The sequence below is a fragment of the Dysidea avara genome, chromosome 6 (genome assembly GCF_963678975.1).
Source record: "Dysidea avara chromosome 6, odDysAvar1.4, whole genome shotgun sequence".
Classification (NCBI taxonomy): Eukaryota; Metazoa; Porifera; class Demospongiae; order Dictyoceratida; family Dysideidae; genus Dysidea; species Dysidea avara.
In genome coordinates, this window is record NC_089277.1 from 25,599,387 (window position 1) to 25,624,210 (window position 24,824).

Genomic DNA, 24,824 nt, shown 5'->3' on the forward strand with positions numbered 1-24,824 from the left:
GTGGCATTATTACAGTAGTTATGGTATACTATACTGTACCATTGCTCAACATTACAATTAGACTGTTATCTTACATATGTGACCGGGACTGCGAAAATAGGGCATGTGGGCATAAGCTACACCCCGGTCATGTAGCATGTCATATCTCAGTAATGGGATAGAATATTTTCATTCTGTAACTTGTATTGTAAAGCCAACTAACTAACTGTTGAATAAGTGCTGAAAAGTTCATGGTTACAGAGTCATGGAATACAAAGTTATGACACAAAAGTTTGAAAAGTAGGCAATTTTTATGTTCCCACATGCCCTATTTTTGCAGGACCAGTCACATAATCATATTCAACATCTCTCTCTGGCATTTTTCCACGCAGCTTATATATATATTTCCGATAAGTTAAATACTTATGTGTAGCTATTGTAGCTATAAAACTCATTAAGAAGTTAAAATAGTGTAGTGTGAGTATTGTAACAATTACAACTACAAGTCACTGTTTCCTAGACACTAAATGCCACAGTTTATAACCATATGGACATCATTTCTTATGTAGTATTATTTAGTTGTGTGATCACTCTATCCATACTGGGACGTCTCTCTATCACTTTATCAGCACAAACAGCAATGAGGGGTATCACATTACTCTCTGGTACTCGCCAGTTAACTTGTTGCAACATAGACACAGTGAAATCACCAGTGGGTAGCTTCCGAGAACACATTTCATACAGCAACACTCCAAAGCTGAAAGTATCCAGAGCTGGTGTGTGGGGACCCTTGCTTGAATCAAGAGCTTCTGGAGCAGCATAAACTGGATTTCCTGCATTCACAGTTTGACTTTCTCTCACAAAATTAAAAGAGCCAAAGTCGGACAACTTGGGAAACCACTGGTTATCTGGTAGTGGATTGAGAAGAACATTAGCACTGCTAACATCTCGATGGAGTATGGGGGACGGAGAGGTTTTGTGGAGGTAGTTTAGTCCACATGCTATGCCAACAGCAATAGGAATAATCTGGTCACTGGAGAGTTGACCACATTTCAACACTTTTCTGAGACTAGTGTGCATCATCTCTGTCACAATAAGTGGAATCCCCTTACCTGTTGCTCCTATGAACTGCAGCAAGTTAGGATGGCGACACCTTGCAGCCATGGTCATTTCTCTATCAAACATGGATAAATTGTAGTCAGAGATCAACTCATTATGAAGACATTTCACAGCCACTTTACAGCCACGAAAAGTCGCTTCCTTTACCCAACCATATGCTCCTCTCCCTACCTCCTTCTCTGTCAGGCTTATCTCATTTCTGTCTACAATCCATGTCGGATACTGTTGCAATGAGTTGCAATCCTGCTGTTGTTGTAGATGCTGAATTTCCTGTCTCAGCAGTTGGACTACTCTTTGATGTTCTTGTTTTTCTTGTCTAAGATTATGCAATTCTGTTACTTTAAGAAGTATCTCTTCTTGAAGGTTTCGATTTTCTTTCAGTAGTTGTTGCTTTTGTGTATTGTTTAGATTGTTTTCTTCTCTTAACCTCCGCAATTGTCTCTCAAGTTGCTGCACTTGTTGATACAAAGATCGATCTTGCTGATGTAGCTTTAACTGTGGATATCTTAAGGTATTCTGTATAAATGAACATTAAAGTATTAAAATATATGCTGACAATAATGTAAAAAGTTGAGAAATCTCAGCATTGTCATAAAGAGTTTGGAAATAAAACTACACCCACTATTAACAGTAAATTTTTCAACGCTAAGTACTACAGTAAACAGTACCCATATAATATTTGAGTAGTCTTTGCTCGCTATATTGAGAGTTGTTGTTTTAACTGCACAATTTTACGAAACACACATAATACTTCAGTTAGATGTAATAAATTGAAGTTAACATGCCTAGGTGTGGGTATAGAATAAATACAGTGCAAACCTATGTATCGTACCACAGTAAATGAAGCCAACATGCTTTAATGATAAATAAGAGAATATAAACTAGTTTTTCAGGTGAAGGAAATTAAATTCATCAGCACAGACTGCATGTAGGCTTGCACCAATTATGCTGGCATAATTTCGAGCATAATAGGCTAGCAAAAGCATCAAGCATTACGCCAGCATAATAGGACAATTCTCAAACATTTTAATTAAAACGTGCAATGCATGCACCAAAAATACTGCACAACATGAACACACTGCACATTATTACTGCATTTCATATCCAAAAAACCTTGCAGTGTTACTATATAGTAGTCAGCCAATATATAATAGCACACTTTATAGAAACAAGATCGAGATACTCCGATAGAGCAGTCACTTACTCTAATACAGCAGTCAGGAATGCAGATATACTCTAATAAAACAGTCAGCTCTCGAGCATAATCTTGATTTTGAGAGCATCATTTTGAGCATAATAGGCTGGATTTTTGAGCACTGCTCAAAAACATAATAGGCAATTTTCAAAGCAAAATTGGCTCAAGCCTAACTCCATGAGATGAATGCAAGGTCCATTAGAGCATTGTACATTAGCATAGTAACCTACTGTTAGCACCATGAATTAAATGAATCCTATACATTTGATTCAGGTTAAGCGTAAATTAGGATCCTGTAATATTAAACCTGTCAAACTAACAAATTATACAATGAATCATTATGATGCCATTACATTTCACGTATCCAACAAGATTGGCAGCTCCTATAACAAAATAATGGTGTGTTAGACAGTAGACAACTACACTACTAGTTTTAACCTCAGCATTACTCAAGGTACTTGAGGCTAGTTTTGCAGATGTCTTTTCTGGGTGGTGTGGAAAGTTTGATTGGTGGTTTCAGGCCTAATAAAGGGCCTGGCTTGGTGAGAATCAGTGGTTTACTCATGGATGGCATGATAATGATGGCCAAACAAGTGTTTTTTTGATTTTGCTGCATATCAGCCACTAAGAAGCCAGTACAGCCCTGTAATCCCATGTCTGGACTTCAATCATGGTCTGCCTCTATTTTGATGTCCACCCCACCATCCCCCACCCTCCTCCCCTTTGTGAGTACTTGTGATACTGTACTACTTTGCTTGTCCAACTGCTCACAGATTTTCTATCTTATTTGGCAGGAAACTCTATACAAGCAGCTACAAGTACTGGAAATGGTCTGAAACGTGATTGATGCACACTTTGTGTAAATTTCATACACGTACTTGCTATCCTTGGTGAGTTATGCTAACTTGAATTCTTTAAAATTGTTTATCTCAAAACTTTCAATGTGCAATTTGGAACGTTTTCCCAAAACTCAGTCACATATACATGCATTGCCTACACAATGGAACATTTCTAATTAAAATCCTGCAACATTGCTTTGCAAAACAATCACTTTGTACTGATTTATTTTTTGCACAATCTGTCAAAGGCAGGTAGTGTTACATACACCTGTATGTACACGTATATACATAGCCACAGGTTAAATATACTACTGCTCCAGCAAATATTACACCAAAAGTTTGCAGTAAACTTATAGAGAAGAAGGTCAAATTGAGGTTGAACGTGTAACTGTGAGATTCACCACAGTGTGTGAAACAGACTTCTAAGTGTAAGCCTCCTAGAAAGATGTCTGGGAGAATGTCTCCCAGACAAAACTCAAAAAATCAATGCTCATTGATTTAAAAATCAAAACCCATGCAGACAAAACTTAATTGTGACAAATTATACACATTTGTACACAGATAACATTACAATCATAGTAGTGCTTGTAGTTACAGTACAGCATGTAGGTAATGTCTGTAGTAATTTTATTGCATTGCCACATGTTGGTCAGGCTGTTATAAGAGGAGAAGCCACAGGTGTGACTTTAGTGACATTGGTTCTGGTTGTGGACATATCCAATTGCAACATGCATATATGTATGGTTAAAATGATAAGATGGTTTAATATACTCATAGGAGATCTCTGTAAATATGGAACACAAATTCAGCCAATGTAACAGTTTAGAGAATTTGGCTAATGTGGCACTCACGGTAATCAAGAGCCTGTGGGAAAAGCTTTTAAGTGCATGTGCAAGAAAAATTACCATCATGAAGCTGATTTAGCAGCTAAATTGAAGATTTGCACTTTCCTGTGATAGAATGTCACCAAAAACCAAGTCTTACCTTTCCATCATGACAAATTGATAGTATTGGTTAGGTACAGTATAATCAAGCTCAAATTTTCTGACGAGTCTACAGAATTTTCATTTATTGAATTTATTATCTGAATATTCTTCCTAATAATGGAGTTTTCAGCCATGCATAACTCCACTAAGGTAATGCAATGTGCTTAATTTTACATTGATTAGTCCCATTTTTGCCTATGTACCACCACAACTGCAATACAAGCATGATGAACTTACCTTTATCTTCCTTTGTATCCCATTTCTTTCCCTACTACTGCTCCATAGGTACTGATTCATGGGTAGCAGGTTAGTGCATGGCTTTTTGTGTGGCTGTCACAAGTATCATCCATAATTTTAAGTGAGTGATTTATTGTAGAGCACTTCTCGTATGGTTCTCCATTAATTTTGTGATGCCATGTAGCAGGCAGAAAATGAAGCAGAATAACCACTTTGCTTAACAGTAATTGACAGTAAAGGCATGCATTCAGTCATGGAATTATAGTAAGTCTGCATGGAACCATTCTTTCCATTGAACCAGTATGCACCAATTCATCAGTCATAAATTGCAAAATGTAAACACCGCTTACAGCAGAAACATCCATCAATCATAGTTTAGCAGCACAAGTGTGCAGAAGAAGACACATACTGTATGTGTAGTATGTAGCTTTAGCAGAAAGCTAATACAGCACAGTGGGTTTTTCCGAGGGAAACTTTCGTGGATTGGTTGCTATCTATGAAAATTTCCCCCAACAAAATAATCAAAAATGGCATTTTTAAGTGTTATATTGTATCCTGAAGAAGAAAAAATTTCCCCCTTTGAAATTCTATATGCAGAAGTGGATAAAGCAAGAACAAGAATATACATGTAATCCCTAAAGATAGAGTACTCTAATACAGCTGTCAAATGTATTCTACATAATTTTAGTGGTACATATATCTTGATCAATTGAAGAATTTGGATATGCATATCTCCACTAGTACCAATTCATGACCACCTATGTATAAGGAATTAAGGAAATTACAGAGATCCAAGCTATGAATAGAAATAGGTTGTATCAATCATGCATGAAATCATAGAATTCTGGACCATTTTAATTTAAATATATCAGCATCTGACACATTTCTGCCACTTGTGACTCAGTACCAAATTGAAAACCCACTTTGAACATTGCTAGATATGTCCCTGACCAAGTATAAGGCGTTCTTTTTTGCAGCTGAGTAGTGATCATAGAAATAAAACAATCAATGAACCAAGGAAGGTCACCTACACCTGCAGCTTAAACTAGTGGGCTTTAAATCCTTATTTCCGTCATTTTTATACTATTAACAGGCTGTGTAAGACTGAAGTGGGAGTTAAATGTCCACTAGTAAAAGCTGCAAGTAAAGATGCTGCCTAGGTCTAAGCATGAATGTTTTCTCCTTTCTCCACCTTTTCAAACACACTTTCTGTAACAACTTTAAAACAGGCTGTAGGACCAGGCGTCCTACAGACCTTCAGCACTTGTGCTGTAAATGTAAAGCATTAATAAATAAATAAATAAATGACCTCCCTCATTTTATTTCTTTTAATTTGTATCATAGTTGATGGTCACTTCTATTGTTTATTTGCATTGTACAAAAAAATAACCTTTTGGTGATTTGTCTCCAGCAACTGTAGAACCTTAAGATGTCCTCGTCGTTTAGCTATGTCTAGTGGTGTTTCATTGCCCTATAAAATAAAACAGTCCCATTTATTGAACAATATCATATTAAGGCTGATTGTAACATGTTCATGTAATTATACTTAGCGGTACTGACCTCTATGGTTCAAGCAGAGAATGTATTTGAATAAAGAGAGACAACACAACAAGTTATATGTTTTTATTACAGTTTTGATAAATGTTAAACCTGGCTTATCAATAATATCATGTTACAGTAGCATAAAGAGTTAATTATTAGTGGGGGAGAGTGTCAACCCAATATAGGGTCTCTAAATTTGAGCCCAAGTAATTCAAACTTTCAAAAAGATTTGGTCAGAAGTGGATAACATTCACACTGGTGCAAGGAAATATGATGATTGTACACTCACAGAACAAAGAAATATGATGATTTAAACAATCTTCAACTATTATGAATACTACAAATTACATAGTTTTGCAGAGAGAATCCTCACTAATATGTTGGACACTCTCCTTTCCACTATTATTAACTCTTGGTAGCATGGTGCTTACTCATGAGCTATGTTTTAATGTTGCAAAATTTGAAACTACTATTTATTCACGATTATAATAGTAACTACTTACTTTGCGACACTTATTTAACTCATGGTGTGCTTGAAAAGCCATGATTATAGTTTTATCATTTGCTTGTGTCAGTAAAAGTACTTTTGAATTCTCAATAAGAGAAGTTATTTTTATCCATTATCAAAATTTTCATGTCCCATTATAAGTGTGTTCACAATTTACTACATGAATGATATAAGTTACACCACAGGTATATAGGGCCTGTGGTATACACATAATACGTACAACCATGTACAGCTGCAAGGGATTGGCTGCTGAGGGTGTATATATAATATATATCAGCAAATCCCAAGCAGTTATGGTATAAGTGATATATACCACTCGGGAACATTCACCTAATAGGCAATGAACACTACACTACCAATATTATAATTGATCGTGGGTTTAAATGCAGGCCTAGGGCTAATAACCCTCAGAATTTTATTGATAGATTGTGGGATTTATTATTTTTTAATGGCATATAGCTGATTTTGTATTTTAGTGTGCTAACCTTTGTTATTAGGGTGAAAAATATTACATAATGTATTTTAAATTACTACACTTTCTGTGGTCTACTCATTGACTGACACATGGTACACAGAAATACACATTCATATATCATCTAAAGAAGTAGTGATGGGGTGATGCTTTGCAACAGAACATATTATTATGTGTTTGAATAATAACTATATTAATACTTAAAATTTTATGACTACAATCTCCCAGTCAGTAAATTCCCCCACAATATACTAGCCTGTCATGAAAGACATGTGCAAACCACTTTCCCAGTACGGTCCACATACAACTTCACATCGCCATGCATTGGTTGATGCTGCCTGGACTCATGCTTCCTGCAGCTGGATGTATGGTACACGAGACCAGGCAGTATAGGTGTTACTACAACACAGGTCATGTGTGTTCCTAAGACTAATGCCGTGTCCTTATTGCCCAGGTGTTATACCCCAAGCAACACCTTTGTATGTCTACACAAAAGAAGCTGTCTACACAAAAGAAGCTGTCTACACAAAAGAGGTATATACAGTACACACAGTAGTTATTTCCCACTGATGCTACATATATATAGACTACAGGCCAAACCATATGTTATCGAGAAGCAGAGGTTTAGCAATGTTACTTAGTTAAAATATTTTGCAGGTTTGCAAACACTCTGTATTAGATTATATGAAGGTCTAAGGATTAAATTTTTGCTGGTACAGTAACTCCAAAAACCGCGAAATTAGCAAACAATTTCCACCTCAAAATATTTAGGCTATACAGTATATGATAGTTATTACTTAGACAGTAACTATACATTGTGCCATATATACACAGCACAGTCTAGTAAGGTGTTAATAAGATCTCAAAGGACGGTGTTAAAATTCATTATAGAAGAAATCTAGGTGCAATATAAGCCAGTTAGTTACGTACATCACTGTAGTTGTGACCTAGTTATTGACTCTGCCCTCTGTCAATTACAACCAAATACATAATAACAGCTGCAGATGATAATTGTACTACTTACATGATCAGTAATGGATGAATCAGCTCTGTTATCTATTAAATGCTCAACTATATCCACATGTCCATTATAACTTGCTCCATGTAGAGCAGTCCATCCACCCTATGTTAAACACATGGTTTACGAGCATTATATAGAATTTACCATATACTTAGTAGTACGATAGTGTAGCTATCCACTGGAGGTGTTAGTTTAATTTTGCCTGATGTGCTATTTGGAATGGTTTTGTAAAACCAGGTCAAATATGTATTCAGTATATATGTGCAATATTAAGAAGCTCATATAGCTGTAAGTACCTGAAATAGCTAATATGGGCTGAATAAATAACTGTTCTGTGTTTTGAAAAAGTTATTACTGTTAGTTACTATATCTGATTGTAATGTTAAAGCAGTCCCTGCATAACTGGATGCAGTTGATACAATGGGAAGAAATGTCAAGGGTATGGGTTCAGGTCCTGTACATTTTTTGATTTACAACAGAAAATGATTAATTCCTTCAAGCACTATCAATCTATGGATACATGAAAACAGTGTTTTCTTGGTTCCATAAAATGAGTATATGTTGCCCACCCACACCAGTGTGTTGTACTTGGCCACATGACACACTTGCTAAAAAAAGTCATAATTTTTGTAGTACAGCATACAGCATACATTTTTCTGAGCACTTTAATACAAAGCATCAGAATTTTCCACTGATTAATCTATGAGTTAACATTCTAGTATACTAAACCAGAACTTTCATTTAAATTAATTGAGGTGAGTAACTGACAGCAGTAGTGGCAGAGTGGTAAGGGCTTGGGTATATGGGTGTGGAGGCCCCTGGTTCAAAATCTGGAGATTTTTTCCATTTTTTGCTCACCTTTTTTGCATCTCAGTGACTGTTCTATTAGAGTATCTCGATCATGCTTTTTTCACATGTTTGATTTTGCTTTATATCTCCTTAGCTAATACTTTCAGTGCTTTCAAACCACAAAAGGGTTGCACTGCAATAACAACTTCATGTACAGACCTATTTTCAAGTTATTCCATCCAGCGGATTACCTTGTAGGCATAACAGCAAATCACTTTTGCCATTTTAAAAATCACTAATAATTCCGTTGTTTTTACTTTGATCGCTATGTAAAGTGGACTGTAAATTTGCTGCATTATGCTCTTACTGCCCTCCAAATTTAAAGTCAATCGACTAAAGCATGCGCGAATTATAGTGAGTGGAGTGAAAAGAATAAAAAAGCAGCAGAAGATGAAGAAAATAAGACAAACTTTGAAGGTGCATATCTCAGTGATGGTTGGGCAGCTTTAATTCAAATTTAAAATAGGAGATGCTCTACCCCAAGGGAGTTTCAAATGCATGAAAACAACATTTTCTTGGTTCCTGTAAAATACACACTTGTCTGTTGTACATCCGATCTGTGTGTGTTTAACATGCTGGCTTGTTTGACTATTTTTTCTTTACTTTTTTCAGAAATCTCTATTCCCATGTTTTAATTTTTTTAAATCATTGTGAATTATTAACCATCTGTGAATCTTGAACTGTTATGATGGTAAACTCTTTAAATGGTTAACAATTGCTACTCAAATAGGGAAAACCAGTGGATGCTCAATAGCTGTACTCGGCCACGATTATGTTGTCTCCCTTTAATACTCATCACTGTGCCTGTAGACAAGATGAAATGTGTGTAAAACAAGCCCTTAAAACTGCCATATGTATGGTAAGTTTTGAGGTATATAAAATGCAATCGTTGCAAAACAACCAAGCTGTGGAAATGGATGCTACTTTCAAAACACTACTAGGTGAAAGAAGCTGTAGAATCAAAATTGGAGGAGTGTCAAGAAATGGCTGCAATGCTATCATGCAATGCTATCATGTAGTGGTTCATAATAGAGATCGCCTATGTTTTTTGCCAAAATTCTAATAGAACACACAACTAAACACCACTTTAGGAAGCTCCTTAATCACAAAAGAAGCCTTAGAAGTGAATTTGGAAGATATACAGGTCCACTGGAAAATCAAAGGAACCAAAGGAACCAATAAAAGTATTTTTTGAACAACTGAAATATGCCATTTTGTTTATCTTATTATTATTATTATTATATTATCTTTTTTCCACAGAGCTAGAGCAAAATGTGAGTGCTTTTGCAGATAAAAACTACATAACTTTCCTTCCTATGTCTTTTTTCACATCCATGACCTATTTTTAAATGTATATTACAATGATAACACCCATTCTCAAGCAAATTTGCTTCTTGTAGGTTCACTTTGCCATTGATCTTCTGACTTAAAGTAGTCTCTACAACGTGTTAATTGTGTTAACACATTCATTAAACCTTATATCATAACATACCTAGTTTATCTTACCGTCGAAATCGTATGGACTTAATTATGACGTATAAAATTTTGAATGGAGCAGTATTAGTAGATACAGAATATTTTTTTACAATGAACACCAGTTACAGTGCTAGATCTAATGGATTTAAGATTTATAAGAAATTTAATAAGACTTCAACACTACGCTTTGCCTTTTCACAGAGAATAATTAATAACTGGAATTCCTTATCCTATGAAATTGCCACTTCTCCCAATGTACTAAGTTTTAAGACTAATTTAGATCATTTTTTGTATAATCAACGTTCTTCATTTGTATGATTTAATTGAGATTGGTTTTATAAGACTCTGTCTTCTTTTTAACCAATTATACATAATAATATTATATTTAATACAGTGTATTAATTTCATACCAGAGCAATAATGTACATTGTTGTGTACCACTGTGTACTTGACTTACTGTGATCACATAGCTGCACAAGTGTTGCATGCCTATACGAAGACTATTGTATGCTATACACTACTTATAGTTGGATTATGTCAAAAGCTGTATAGTACAAAGTACATTCAATAGTAAGGAAACAATACTCTGGTGTTTTGCTAACTCTGATAATATTAACTGACTACTCAACAGCTACTGTACATGATGACTGATTTGGTTGTGTAATATCAAGCACCACCAGCTTGATATTTTATACTAGTTTGTTTAATTTTTGTTAGTCTATTTGTGACCAGATTTTACAAAACCGATCCAAATCGCACATCAGGCAAAATCAAACTAACACCATCAGTGGATAGCTACACTATCATACTAGTAGTTTTGACACTCAGTACTACTCAAACTACTCAAGGCTGGTTTCAACAGACATCTTTTCTGGGGGTGTGTAGAGCTCGAATGGCAGTTTTGGGCCTTGTGAAGGACCTGGCTTGGCAAGGATCAGTGGTTTACTGGTGGACAGCCTGATAATGTAGGCCAGACTGGATTTTGCTACATATCAACCACTAAGGAGCCAGCACAGCCCTGTAATCTCATCTCTGGACTCCAATTATGGTCTGCCTCCATTTTGAGGTTTAATCCTTGCCCACCCCACCACCCATCACCCCTTTGTGAGCACTTGTAATACTACTTCTCTGGTCCAACTGCTCAGACTTTCCATCTTATTTGACGGGAAACTCTACAAGCAGCTACAAGTACTGGAAGTGGTCTGAAAGGCAACAGATTGATGCATCTTTAGTGTAAATTTTGTTCATGTGCTTGCTATCCTTGGAGAGTTATGCTGGCTTGAATTCTTTAAAACCGTTTATCTCAAAACTTCTAATGTGCTATTTGGATCTTTTTTCCAAAATCCAGTCACAATAATTATGGATTGCTTCTTAGCTATCCATAAATGGATTTATAAAAGTAAACAAATTAGTATAAGAATAATTGAAATTAAAACGTTGGAATAGAGATCGATGAAAAAGTGAAGAAACAAGAGTCAAACTAGCTAACATGCAAATACACAGTGATCTCTATTTGGAATCAAATAAACAGTTATACGGAAGTATTCTCAGTGCTTATCTACCCCTGATTTATGGAGACACTAATGTTTTTGCCTTAGTTTGTACCATATCCATTGAGTCCAAATAGAGATCTTAGCATGCTGGCTTGTTTGACTCTTGTTTCTTTACTTTTTCAGTGATCTCTATTCCCATGTATTAATATTTAACTTAATAATCATTGTGACCATTTGTGAATCTTGAATTGTTATGATGCTAAACTCTTTAAATGGTTAGCAATTGCTACTCAAACAGTGGAAACCGGTGGATGTTCAGTACATTGCATTTACATGTTACTGGTCGGAAATATCCCCTTTATCATGGAAGTTTTATACCATAGGCAACAGAAGCAGTTAAATACCACTTACAAAGGAACAAAGATTTGGTCCCAACAGATCTATCTCAAAACAATTTTTAACTCAAAAAAGGAAAATCTCTATATTACACCAAATAATGGGCTAAAAATTCTGTGTCCATTTAAACTGTCTGTAATTTCTTTTTACAGAAACCTTTGCAAATAGAAATCTTAGCCTGAAGAAGAAACAAAGCAAAACATGACAATGCATCTCAAGAATGGCTAGAGTGATTTTGATCAAGTTTGATGTGTGACATGCCCTATAGCAAAAATGATGCAATGCCAATTAGATACCATGGAACTTTGCACGTGTGAATATCACATATTCATTCATCTTGTTAATATACATGCATGGTATAGTGTGCTGGACTGCTGGTGTTCTTGGCCACATGATACACTACCAATGGGGAGCTAATCATTATGTAGGTAGTAGTTGCTAAACATGAACTATTATGCAATGGCAATTGGTTTACAAGTATATATATATTATGTAACTCACAAAGCTAGCACTCTTCCCATTAACATCAACACCATTCTGTAGGTGTCGTCGTACATCACTAAGTCTGCCAAGAAGAGCAGCATTTACTAATCCTTTAGTGGTATACTATAGTACACATAATAATGAAGCATGTCAAGTACAATATACATAGCTGCTACATACACTACTGGACACAATGCACAACAAAGTGGTAAGAATTTTACAACTGTAATTTTTACCCTACAACAAGTGGATGACTATCACATACTTAATATAATACAGTAATATATGTGTATTGAAAACGCATGACCAAGGTGTCCAAATGGAAAAGTATGCAGTAGCACCTAGCTACTGTACATTAGGCCAACAATTGTATATTGCTTGTTTTCCGTCCTAGTTAGGAAAATTACCATGCGGGTGGGTGGCTATTATAGCTAAAATCTATTATTTAAATATTATAGGGAATCCATTAACTCCTAATTGCTTTTTCTCTCAGATTTAGCAGAGATGTAAGATTTGTTGTGATTCCATTGAGATTCATCGAGGTTCAAATTTCATAGAAGGTTAGATCCAAAGCATTGCAGCTCCCTCATTTTCTCTGAGCATGCAGCCACCAAATCTTGAAGGCTTTTATCTAGTAAAGTTTGCTGGCTGGGTGTATCACGCTTGTGGTCATAACATTAATTTAGCCATCAACTGCAACAGTACAAATTTTCCATATCTTCCACACATGTAATAACAGATTGTCAGATGAGTGTGACTCCTAGCTGTTCATTAATCCATATAATCACATGACTATCAAATGTAATGTATGCGGCACTAAAATTACCAAGTGGGTGGGTGACACGAAACAAGGACTACAATTGGTGGCCTTACTGTTGTACATTCAGGCTATGTACATATGTATCAAGACCACAGTAGTGTGTCATGTGGCCAAGAAAGTTGGCACATCACATTATGAGTATATTGACAGGAAGAAACAAATTTCAGTGTTCACACATACGTAGCTTCATGCTCTCTTCTCGAATTGAAATCATTTTTATACTTCAACATTCTCCACCTTCAGCACCCTACTGTACATACCAAATTTGAACAGGATTGCCTAACACAATCATGAAATATGGGCCTTCAAAATTAGGCTTAATTTCTTTGTTTTTTTCATTTAAGGGGTTTGGGGGGCTTAGATTATTTTTTGCATGCTTTACAAAAACCATTATGAAATGCAAATGCATAGCTTGATATTCTTGAGCTTTGGAACACTTGAAGAACGTAATGTGGCACAATCATGTACCAAGTGTGGTGCTAATCTGATAAGCAGTCATAGAGCTATAGGCAACTATTTGCATTAAAAAAGGCCACCTTGTTGTCAAGCCTACAGGGCAAATTGCTTACGGAAAAGACTTATAACTCTGTACGCATATAGGTTAACCATTATAACTCAAACCTTTTGTGGTTTAAAAGAAATCACATTGATAGCTATAAAGTAACAAAGCAAAAACCAAACAACAGTAAAATACAAGGACAAAATATTCTAATGGAGCAGTCACCACAGGGTAAAAAACATGCATGAAGAATTTTGAAAAAAAGTTAAGCTACCAGCATTCAAACCAGACCTCCATACTGAACACCCAAATCCTTAACCACTGAGCCTTGCTATTATGGTTGATCACTTCACCTAATTTCTACTTTATAAATAAAAATTCTAGCTAAAATCTACTCAATAGTAAAGTTCATTTCATAGATCTACCGATGGAATATCTGGAACATTCTATGTGTGTGTTCTATTAGAAATTCTCTAGAATTCCATCAGATCAAAGCCAATCGATATTATAGCTATTTTGGTACAGATCAGAGGGGTATATTATATACTACTATTGAGACCTACTCATGCCAATCATCATCATCATCATCATCATAATAATAAGTACTATGCTAATAAAACTTGTAACAACAGGCTGTAAATTGTATTCTAGCATAACAGCTGCAGGGTTTACTTTGCTAAAAGTTGAGAAACTGCATTGTATCACATTTTGCATGAAAAACTGAGATACTCTAGTAGAACAGTAACTGCAAAAACCCTGATAGAATCATGTATACCTAATTTGGAAGGAATTACTTTACTAAAGCAAATAAATACAGGCACTATAATGCGCCTTTTAATAACAATGAACTTGCAAGCAAGCACAAAATTATACAGCAATTATAAGGGCAGCAATTATACATTGACTTTGGTATCAGCTGTAGATTGGTAGGTATTTTTCTATACTGGTGAGCACTAGTTTGTCTTATATCAGATCATTATCATTGCATCTGTGGATAAGAAGAACAATGATTTATGTAAAAACAAACCTCAAAGTTTGCTTTAGGGGTATTTACAATACAAATATAAGTGAAATCCATGCAAAAACTGTATTAAAAAGGGTGCGGCTTTCAAAAAGCCTGGATGAAAAGCTGTGAAATCACAGGTGGTGGCCATGAAATGGCTGCAATGATGCTAATGATAATAAATCTTAGTAATGCACAAAGCCATTATTAACATTTATCATCTACATCATTGTGGCCATTTCATGGTTGCCACATTTGATTTCACAAATTTTTACCCAAGCTTTTTGAAAGTTGCACCTTTTTATACAGTCTGGTTGTTTTTGCATGGTAACTACACATTTACAGAAAATTATATAGAAAACAATGGTACATCCAGGATGAGCATTTGAAGTAAATGCCCCCCCCCAGGAGCAATGTCCCCCTCCCCTTTGTGGAGGAACATTTTTTGATTGAAATACAAAGTCATTTATATAACTCTTGAAAACTGCATTATTTTTTAGCTAACATTTATTGCAAACTGACCTGAAACCAAACTCAAAACAGCTGTCAAACTGTCACCCAGCACCTTCGTGCATACTAAAACTTTCATAGCCTTTTAGACAGCTTTAAAAATTTCACAGCCGTCTACAAAGTCCAAAATGGAAAAAATCGACAGTGAGTCAGTGCTAAGAGTTGATAGTTTACGGCTTCAACAAATTATGGAGAATCTACTCCCCCCAACCACCTACAACTTAGCCTGTTTGTGCCCCTCCCTTTGCCAGCTTCTGGATCTGCCCCTGGAAAATACTGAACAGCTTTGCACTTGGCTAGTGTGGTCACTGACAAGTATACAGTACAAAATTTAATAAAATGGAACCTTCCTCATCCGGACCTCTATTATCCAGGCGCCTCCATTACTTGGCTTGTAGTATATTGACCACAATGAAGTTTGGGTTAGAGGAGAGAGCCTAAAGGTTGCTGTTTACTTGTTAGATGGCTTGTACTGTATAGCCTAACTATTTTGAGGTTGAACAAAATATTGATAAAAATAATTTTTTTGCAGATTTGTAAACACTCCCAAAAACTATCAAACTATATGAGGTCTAAATATTTCAAGGCTAAAATTTTCACTAATAACCTCCAAAACTGCAAAATCAGCAAAACTTTTCTCCCTTGAAAGATACAGTATATTCTACTAATAATAACTACCACTTAGTTGCTAGGTGATAACATATTTTACAGCCCAGGAGAGTGACCATAACTGCTGTGTAGTAACTTCCTCCTCTGCTCACAACACTGTGTAGTACTTACTGATAGCAAAAACAACATTACTGGTATTTATAAATAAGTCAGTTACTTAAGCACATTTGTGCTATTTAAATACATCACACTTGGAGTGAACAGAAAAAAAGCAAACTGAAAAAAAGTGAAAAGAAAGATGTTCCCTGCTGTGGACCTGTACCCTGGAAAAAATGTCACTAATGGGTGCCATTTCATCTTGGGAAGTCCTGATTGCCCCCCAACTACATGTGGACTTGGTCATAGGCTTTGCTAGTGACTTGGCCAAGCTAACCTACCAAAAGAAAGATGTTAGGATAAAGGAGGAAATTAGCTGCTGATCCTAGTCCGATGATCAAACCTCCAATGCCAGCACCACCCGCATGTTTCCCAAGTAGTCTCCGTTATGGACATTTCTGAGATATGGACAGTAAGGGTAGGTAGGCAATAATTTATACTGATTTTTAGTTGTTGTACAATATTTTTTTAAACCGAATCACTAAATATTTGACATTTAGTAATACTGCATACTGACACTGGGAGAATACCAGAAATTACCGGTTTTTAAATTATTTTAACATTACTATAATTATTATTATATACGGCAGAACTTCTAAGAGCAAAGAACATAGCATAGATCTACTAGTAAGGTACGTACTAATGGGAGACCAATCAAATATGAGAGTACTATTTGTGACCTCAGTCATGCAAATAGTTTGTTGGCTCTGTCTAAAACATTTGTTGGCTAACACCTCCAGTTTATTTTTTTTCACTTGAAGAGCATGCACTGTGTAGTCTACAATGGGGCTATTGATGCAATGGAAGTTTATACATAATTTAGTGGGTATTTAGTAACACCGCAATATTTATAATGGTATGATATTGATCAATACTGCCTTTAAATTTGTGTACCAAATGCTTCTGATCCAATTAATTTTACAGGCTTTAACTTACTGTAACTAAATTGCTATTCTGTCTGTATTTCACCTGACATAATATTTTACCTCACTGTACTACACACATGGTGCTACATAGGTACGGTCTAGAATCATTGCTGAAAGTAGAAAAGTGAATAATTGCAGAAGGAATTTCAAGTCACCATACCAAATTTCATGGTTTGTTCATTTGTCTGGGTAATGCATGTACCAAAATGAAACTGAAACACACAGTGAGTTTTATCTTAAAACATACCAAAAAGTGACAGCTTTGCCATTTACAACTGCACTCATGCACAAACACTTCTATAGCATGCAATATCCCAAAATTTAAAAATGGCCTTATTTAAGCTTCAAGGGGTGCAGCTGTACACTTAATGCTAATACTGAGATTAATGGTCAGTTACTTATTTCAACAATATTCAAATTTCAGGGGCCATCAAATTTCTTAGGGCCACCAGGATTTTATTTTTATTTTTTTGTTGCTATTTTATACCACGGGGGTGAAAGTTAGCTAATAATTTTTATTTTTGCAAATTTGTAATAACTCTGTTCACGGAGCGACTGACCCTTCGATTAGACAAAATAAACTCTCACAAAAAAACAAAAAAACAAAGAAAAAAAAACAACCCGTTTACTCGCCATGCTTTGCAGTGGCAGATCCAGGATGGGGCATTTGGGGCAAATGCCCCCCCCTTCAAGAAGTTGCATACAAGATCGAGATACAAGAAGTTGCATACAAGATCGAGATACTCTAATAGAGCAGTCAATTACTCTAATAAAGCAGTCACAATGTTCATGAGGCAGTGTAGCTTACCTATGAAGCTACAAATAGGATTTTATTTTACATAACAGACGTGATATAGTCGGTAAGGATAACTAGCTATTATTGTTGTGACCTTTTTTTTTTTTTTTTTTTTTTTTTTTTGGTCTTCAACTGGTTTTCAGCAAGTTTTTTGGTCTTCAACTGTTTTTCAGAAAGGTGCCCCCCCTCTTTCGAAACTCTGGATCCGCCCCTGCTTTGGAAGGTATTTGTATTTGTATTTGTATTTTAAGGATAAAGGCTTATGCCTGTACATCCATAAACAAAATTAATAATTATTATGTACTTAGCTATTCTAATTACTATACAAAATCAAATAAGCAATTACTATAGTGTCTGTCCAGCAGTGTTTTAAAATCATTGACAGAGGGAGAATCAACAATAGATTGGGGTAATGAATTCCAGTCATTGATTACTCTGTTACTATAAAAATTAGATCTTGTATACGAATTAGTGTGATGTTTGAATAATTTCCTTGTGTGACCTCTTGTTACAGTAGAAGTGGATGGGGTAAATAAATGATTTTCTATATCATAACTGCCTTTGAGAATTTGGTACAAATATATCAAATCACCCCTTCGTCTACGGTGTTGTAAAGATGGTATGTTTAGATGTCTTAATCTGTCGTAGTATGATAAATGGTTGATAGATGGAATCATTCTGGTTGCTTTACGCTGCATTCTTTCAAGTTTTTGATTGTCAAGTGTGTAAGAAGGTCCCCATATGACATTGTTATATTCAACAATTGGGCGGACAAGTGTTTGTAGCTATTCAGGACTGGAGCTTCACGGAAAGTTATGTCCAGGTAAGTGTCCAAATGTTCCAGTACGAAGAAAATGCTCGCCCTCCAGTGTTAGCTGGTAAAGCAGATAAAAACAACAAGTCAACAACCATAAAACAAGTCAGCAAACTTTCTTGGGAATGCACCACGCCCATGATCACGTGATTCATCCAGAATTCCGTGACACATGCCAACATAGATAATATACCCTGAGGCCTGACATGGGTTATTATATATGATGATGCCAATAATTCTTTTCTATTTATGATAACGCGTCAGGGCAATCTCGCGGTCATGACTTTGGAGTGGCGCTTATTGATTAGAGATTATAAAGTATAGTAGTATATATGGTATAATGCGGTCTCTATTCCGAGAGACTACTAATAAGCGCCAAGGGCTGCAGCTTTCTCGAATGTCTGGTGACGCAATTATGCAAGGCTATATAGCTACATCTAAACGCAGGAGCTTTTTTAAAGACTTCCCGGTGTCACAGTGATATATGTTTCCCCGGGTAACGTGTTTCCCGCACACATATCCCTAGGGATCCGTGTTTCCCACCAAAAGCTATCAGTGATATGTGTTTCCCGTAGCGATTTTAAAAAATATTTCACCGCACACACATATCCCTAGGGATTCGTGTTTCCCTGCGCATATATCACCAGGGATCCGTGTTTCCCACTAAGATATAGCCATCGTGCAGTAACTCCAAGGTCCTATGGCTAGTTGCAAACAGTACGCGATCCAACCATTCAGTAGATATATATATTGCTATATCTAGCTAATAGACACCCATGCATATTGCATGTATTTAGCTATAGTTAGCTAACTAGCTATATAGCTACTATATAAGCTAATACAATAATTATACTAGCTAGCTATACTAATAATCAGAACTATAGTCATTTAAAATAAACTTTGTTGCTCTTCTCTGGACCTGCTCAATAAGTGTGATGTTCTTGACAGGGGCGGATCTAGGATTTATAAAAGGGGCAGGCTAACTCAAGGTACTAATCTCTTGGGTAGAGGTGTGCAAAGCATGCTGGAACTAGGGGGGTCAGGAAATTTTGAAAAATAAATGTTAAAATACTGCAATTTGGAGACATTCCCACGTAAAATTCATAATATTTTCTGCCTGTAGATTATATATGTGACCCTATTTTGGAAAACCATACATCTGGGCACATTGGCCAATTTTGTTTTTTTATAGCTACAATGAAGCACTGAGTGGTTATCTACCTTGTGTGAAAATTTTGTGACGATACGTTGAAGCATTCCAAAGATATGGCCAATTTACTGTCTAATACATTACAAACTAACTTTCATTATCAGTTTATAGAACTGAATAGTGATCAGATGTGACAAATTGATGACAAATCACTTTGTTAACAAAGATCACCATTCTTACAATCTAAAATTAATGGAAAGAGATTCTTGAGAGTTTAATCATGTGTTCTTTGTGCTTTTTCTCAATTAAATCACTTGTAATATTGTGTAAAGACAGGAAAATGTTTGGTTTTGGGAATGAACAAATCATCCAATTTGTAAGTTAATTGTTGTCCCACGCATTGTGAAACTACTACATGGTCTGATATAATTGAGTATATCACCTAGATAAAAGAAGCTATGGGTGTGAAATTTCACAGCAAGAAGGCTTAATACGTAGTTGCTTTATCAGAATATGTAAAAAATTAATTTAAAAAAAATCACTGAAATTTTCAATTGAGAATTCCCACAAATTTTGCATGTGCCTAGATGTATGGTTTTCCAAAATAGGGTCACATATACTGCTTTTAGATTATAGGTATGGCTCTCTGAAGCATTTTGTTAATGGAAAAGTTTGGGTAGGTACAGACAACCAAGTACATGATGCACCCCTCTCACAATTGCACAACACTGAATAGGTGCATGTTAGAATAATAATGTTGAAAGAGGAAAATTTTGAAATTTGAACAATACAAGATTGAATCTGAGAGCATTTTCAATGGAAATTGCCTACCTGAATTAAGTATTGCCATACATATTAACTACACAAGTGGATGAATGAAGCCCTTTAAACAGACCAATGCACTTCATTGTATGTATAGGTGCAGGCAGATTTGGAAAAATTTCATAACAGAACAGACTACATGTTTCCAGTGAATGCTCTATTAGAGTAGTTAGCTGACTGCTCTATTAGAGTATCTCGATCTTGTACCTCCAATGCTGATCCAGGTCCTTGTTGTATAAAATTTAGCATAAATCCACTGATAATACCTTGGAAAGATGTTTATAAGGTGGTTTTATGAGTATTTGCATTATTAGTGATCATATAATTATGCTAAGACAAAATTTTATCATTATAATTCTCAGCATCATATTGATCAAGTAAAGCCTAAATATGAAGGGGGGCTTCAGCCCCCAAAGCCCCCCCCCCTTCCTGAATCCATCCCTGCTTGATATGGTTAGGTTTCCAAATCACTGAACAGTATATAACTTGCAATCTCACTAAGGAAATATACAAAGTTCTCTTGGCTGTCACTGTTTGATGCTTGCTAAAGCTGCGATGGAGCAGTCCTAGCATTCTGTAGGTCTTAGGGATTATGTTTTTGTAGTGTTGATCCCAAGATAAATCTGATGATATTATAATACCGAGATTTTTATGTGAACTATTTGTTAAAACCTGTGTGTCAGCTATTTTGTAATTAGTGATGACTTTTGCATTAATATATAGGTGGACACTCTTTTTTGGATTAAAGAACATATTATATCTCATACTCCACAAAGTTGTTGAGTCTAAATCATTTTGAAACAGTGAAATATCTCCAGGACTACAAACAGTATTATAAATCTTGGTGTCGTCAATGAATAGTAAAGTTTTACTGATGGTAACACAAGATGGTAAATCATTCATGTAAATAATGAAGAGTAGGGGTCCCAAAATACTCCCTTGGGGAACCCCAGATAGAACCGGCAAGGGGGTAGATAATAACTGACTGCATGCCAAAGCTGTAGCTATACATTGATAGTTATGCATAGCTGCAATCACATGATTTACTCTATATATAGCTAGAGATAGTATTTTATTGTATATACATGTATATACTTGTAGCTACTGTTTTATTAAACTGATGCTATAGCTACATAGCCAAATCACAGCACAGTTTAGCAGTTATAGTTGAATGCCAGTGAAACATGTATAATTATAGTATTAGTAAGTTGTATAGGTATGGCTAGTTATGATTATTAAAAGTGCATGCGCGCCTATGCTAACACTATACGTACGTTGCACATGACTTTATAAAGGGGAAACATATTACCCGGGGAAACACATATCACTGTGACTTGTAGGTCACTAGCGAGTTAGTGATATGTGTGCGGGGAAACACGGATCCCTAGGGATATGTGTGCGGGAAACACGTTACCCGGGGAAACATATATCACTGTGACACCGGCTATAAATAAAAGTAAGTAGACTACTTTTACGTCGCCACCAGATACTGGCTTAGTAATGGTTTAACGGCTGCGCGTATGATAAATACTGCACTCGTGATCTACCAAATTCCCCTTTGCAATGTAATCATACCTAAATAAGGCAATGATAGATTGTTTTTAGAGTTGACGAAGTACAAATTCTCTAGGCGTAACTCGTGTATGGTATGCTTATTACTAGGCGATAATCGCCTTTCAGTGATTGGTGAACGCAAGGCGCTCAATCATGTCTGATGAAGACGGCGAAGTAGCGCTACCGTTGGACCACCATCCCTTGCTTTCCCAGTCTGACATTAAGGTGTGTCTAGAAAACTTGAAGTAAATATATAGGGGTGTAAACGCAGCCGTAACATAATTTTTAGAGTAGCCCCGCCCACTATGTGTGTATGCATTGTGTAGCTACAGTGTGTACGTACATGAATTTTGATGTAGTAGTCACAAGAATTTGATTCACACTGCTTGTTTACATTGGCAGAGATCAACCACAACATATCAGGATGATTCATCAGACTGTGATCCATTGGAATGTGCGTGGTGGTGTCTGACTATTCTATGGTATGAATGATATAGCTTGTGACTGTGTACTACACTGTTAAAACTGAAGTGCCCACAGGACACCAATACAGACACCACTGATAATGGTGTCTGTATTGGGACATTTTGGTGTCCAGAGGACACTTCAGTTTTACAGTGTAGCCAGTGTAAAAAGTGTGTTCTACATGATTGTATGTACTGTACATGTCATTGTTTTACGGTTTTGAACATGTTTGTTTAACTATCCTATTTAACTATTAATACCATACCTGTTTCACTGCCCATACAAAAGTCTCAATAGTAGCAGTGAAATTTATCCCGTATTTCACTGGTAGCAGTGAAAAAGTTGTAATTGTAATTTCATTGGCTAGAATTTATGTTAACAATGTAGCGCCAATTAGTGTCGACGCATGTTTAGTACATAGTGACAAATTGCATACATAGCAACGCTAATGCACTGCATGCATATATGCAGCGAGTATGGTATTAACTGGGAATAGCATGGGTAGCAGTGAAATTTGGGATAAATACCACTCTTGTTGTATTGGAAATGGTAAATTTCACTCGGCTTCGCCTCGTGAAATTTATCCCCATTCCAATACAACACTCGTGATATTTATCCCAAATTTCACTGCTACCCATGCTATTACTAGTACAAAGTTCGTGACAAAAGAAATAGTGTGTTTAATACCAAACAAAGTTCATTTATAGTTTCTCACCACACGCTCACATTACCTTCCACACCGCCCACTCTAAATTCATTCAATTAGGCTTTAAGCCTTCTTGCAGGTCCCTAGTGGGATAGCATTCACAGAGCAGAAATGATTACGTGTACTAGCATTTTGATGTTTAGACAAATCAGTCATCATTTCAGCTACGGAAAACATTTCTTGTTCCTGTCTATTGTTTTCCATTAAGGCCAGGCAAACTTGATTAGTTGTTTCTCATCCCCATCCACATCCCTTTTTACACCACCGCCTCTAATTTCGTTACTGCTATTATCAATCATGTGCACATGTATTTTTATGCTGGCTATCACTTTGCAACACAGCAAATGTCACTTGCACCTCACAAACAGTGGTAAAACATAAATACTAGTTCTTAAAAGGCTTTAGCTAACCTTTATAGTACGTAACAGCTAGCTTGATTTGGAGTATTTTCTTTAATAATGAATATTAATGAAGAATGACCTCCCACCCACCACATGGAAATCTGGATTTTTGTGGATGAGAAACAAGTAATCAAGTTTGCCTGGACTAAAGTATTGCATGTTCATTACTTTTAGTTTTGACTCAAGTTTGAAAAGTTTTTTAGCCAAACAGTGTAGCCTCACCAGTCACACTTACTCTGATGCCCTTGTTTACTCCTATGATTGTGAAAGTACTATAGTTACCAATGGGTACATGCGTGTGTCATTGAACATAATGTGACCGAATTTTGAAAAACCGTCGATATACGCACAATAGTACTTTTGTAATAAAACGCATGTAAAAACTATGGGTAAAATATGCAAGCTCCAGAAAAATAAATTATGCTAGTTTTATCACCACACTTGTGAGCGAATTAAGCCTCCAATGAACTAATCCTGGGAATTTTCGTGTTCGCCTGTTCATAGGGAGTACAAAAACCTTTGTTTCATCTCCGTACATGAAACAATTTCAACGTTACAGATGTTTGTTTATGTTGCAGTGACGAAGAATTTACCGACGATGATTTTGCAGTGAATTTGCCTTCCTTCTCAAACACAGAAACATGCCTGGGGCATAAACTATACCTTCGTGGATGCACAAATTCATAGCAAACACAATGAGCCAAGATTCAATTCCGTATGCCGTGGTATCAGTAAGTTATGATGGTCTATGTAAGCGCCTGTAGATTCTTTTCTCGATAGCTTCTGTACATATAAATTTATTTGCTCGTCCGGCTGTCTAGTGCTGTATTTCCAACGCTGCTTACCTTATCAAGCCGAAACTTAGCTAGTCCATTCCTCTGTTCCTGTAGAAAACAAAGAACAAATAAAATGCATTTTGAAAATTGTGCAGATATCGACAGTTTTCTAAAATTAGGTCACATATATACATGTAGTAGCTATTACTGAAATTCTATATG

At 36.0% G+C, this 24,824-nt stretch overlaps 2 protein-coding genes across 2 annotated transcripts in view; one reads left to right on the forward strand and one right to left on the reverse strand.

The window, feature by feature from the left end:
* Positions 1–492: 492 nt before the first annotated feature.
* On the reverse strand, positions 493–16,559 carry LOC136259362 (probable serine/threonine-protein kinase DDB_G0271682). The gene is made up of 6 exons (XM_066052857.1): positions 16,536–16,559; positions 12,776–12,832; positions 12,614–12,718; positions 7,902–8,000; positions 5,746–5,826; positions 493–1,614 (listed from the first exon to the last, which is right to left on the reverse strand). Exons 1-6 carry the CDS (start codon positions 16,557–16,559, stop codon positions 541–543), a joined length of 1,440 nt encoding a protein of 479 aa, XP_065908929.1. The 3' UTR covers positions 493–540.
* Positions 16,560–22,252: 5,693 nt separating this feature from the next.
* LOC136257636 (ubiquitin carboxyl-terminal hydrolase 2-like) overlaps positions 22,253–24,824 on the forward strand; it is a 34,094-nt gene continuing 31,522 nt past the window's right edge. The window contains exons 1-2 of the mRNA XM_066050887.1: positions 22,253–22,479; positions 22,657–22,736. Of these exons, the coding sequence (XP_065906959.1) occupies positions 22,408–22,479; positions 22,657–22,736 (152 nt within the window). The 5' untranslated portion in view covers positions 22,253–22,407. The remainder of the gene's footprint in view (positions 22,480–22,656; positions 22,737–24,824) is intronic.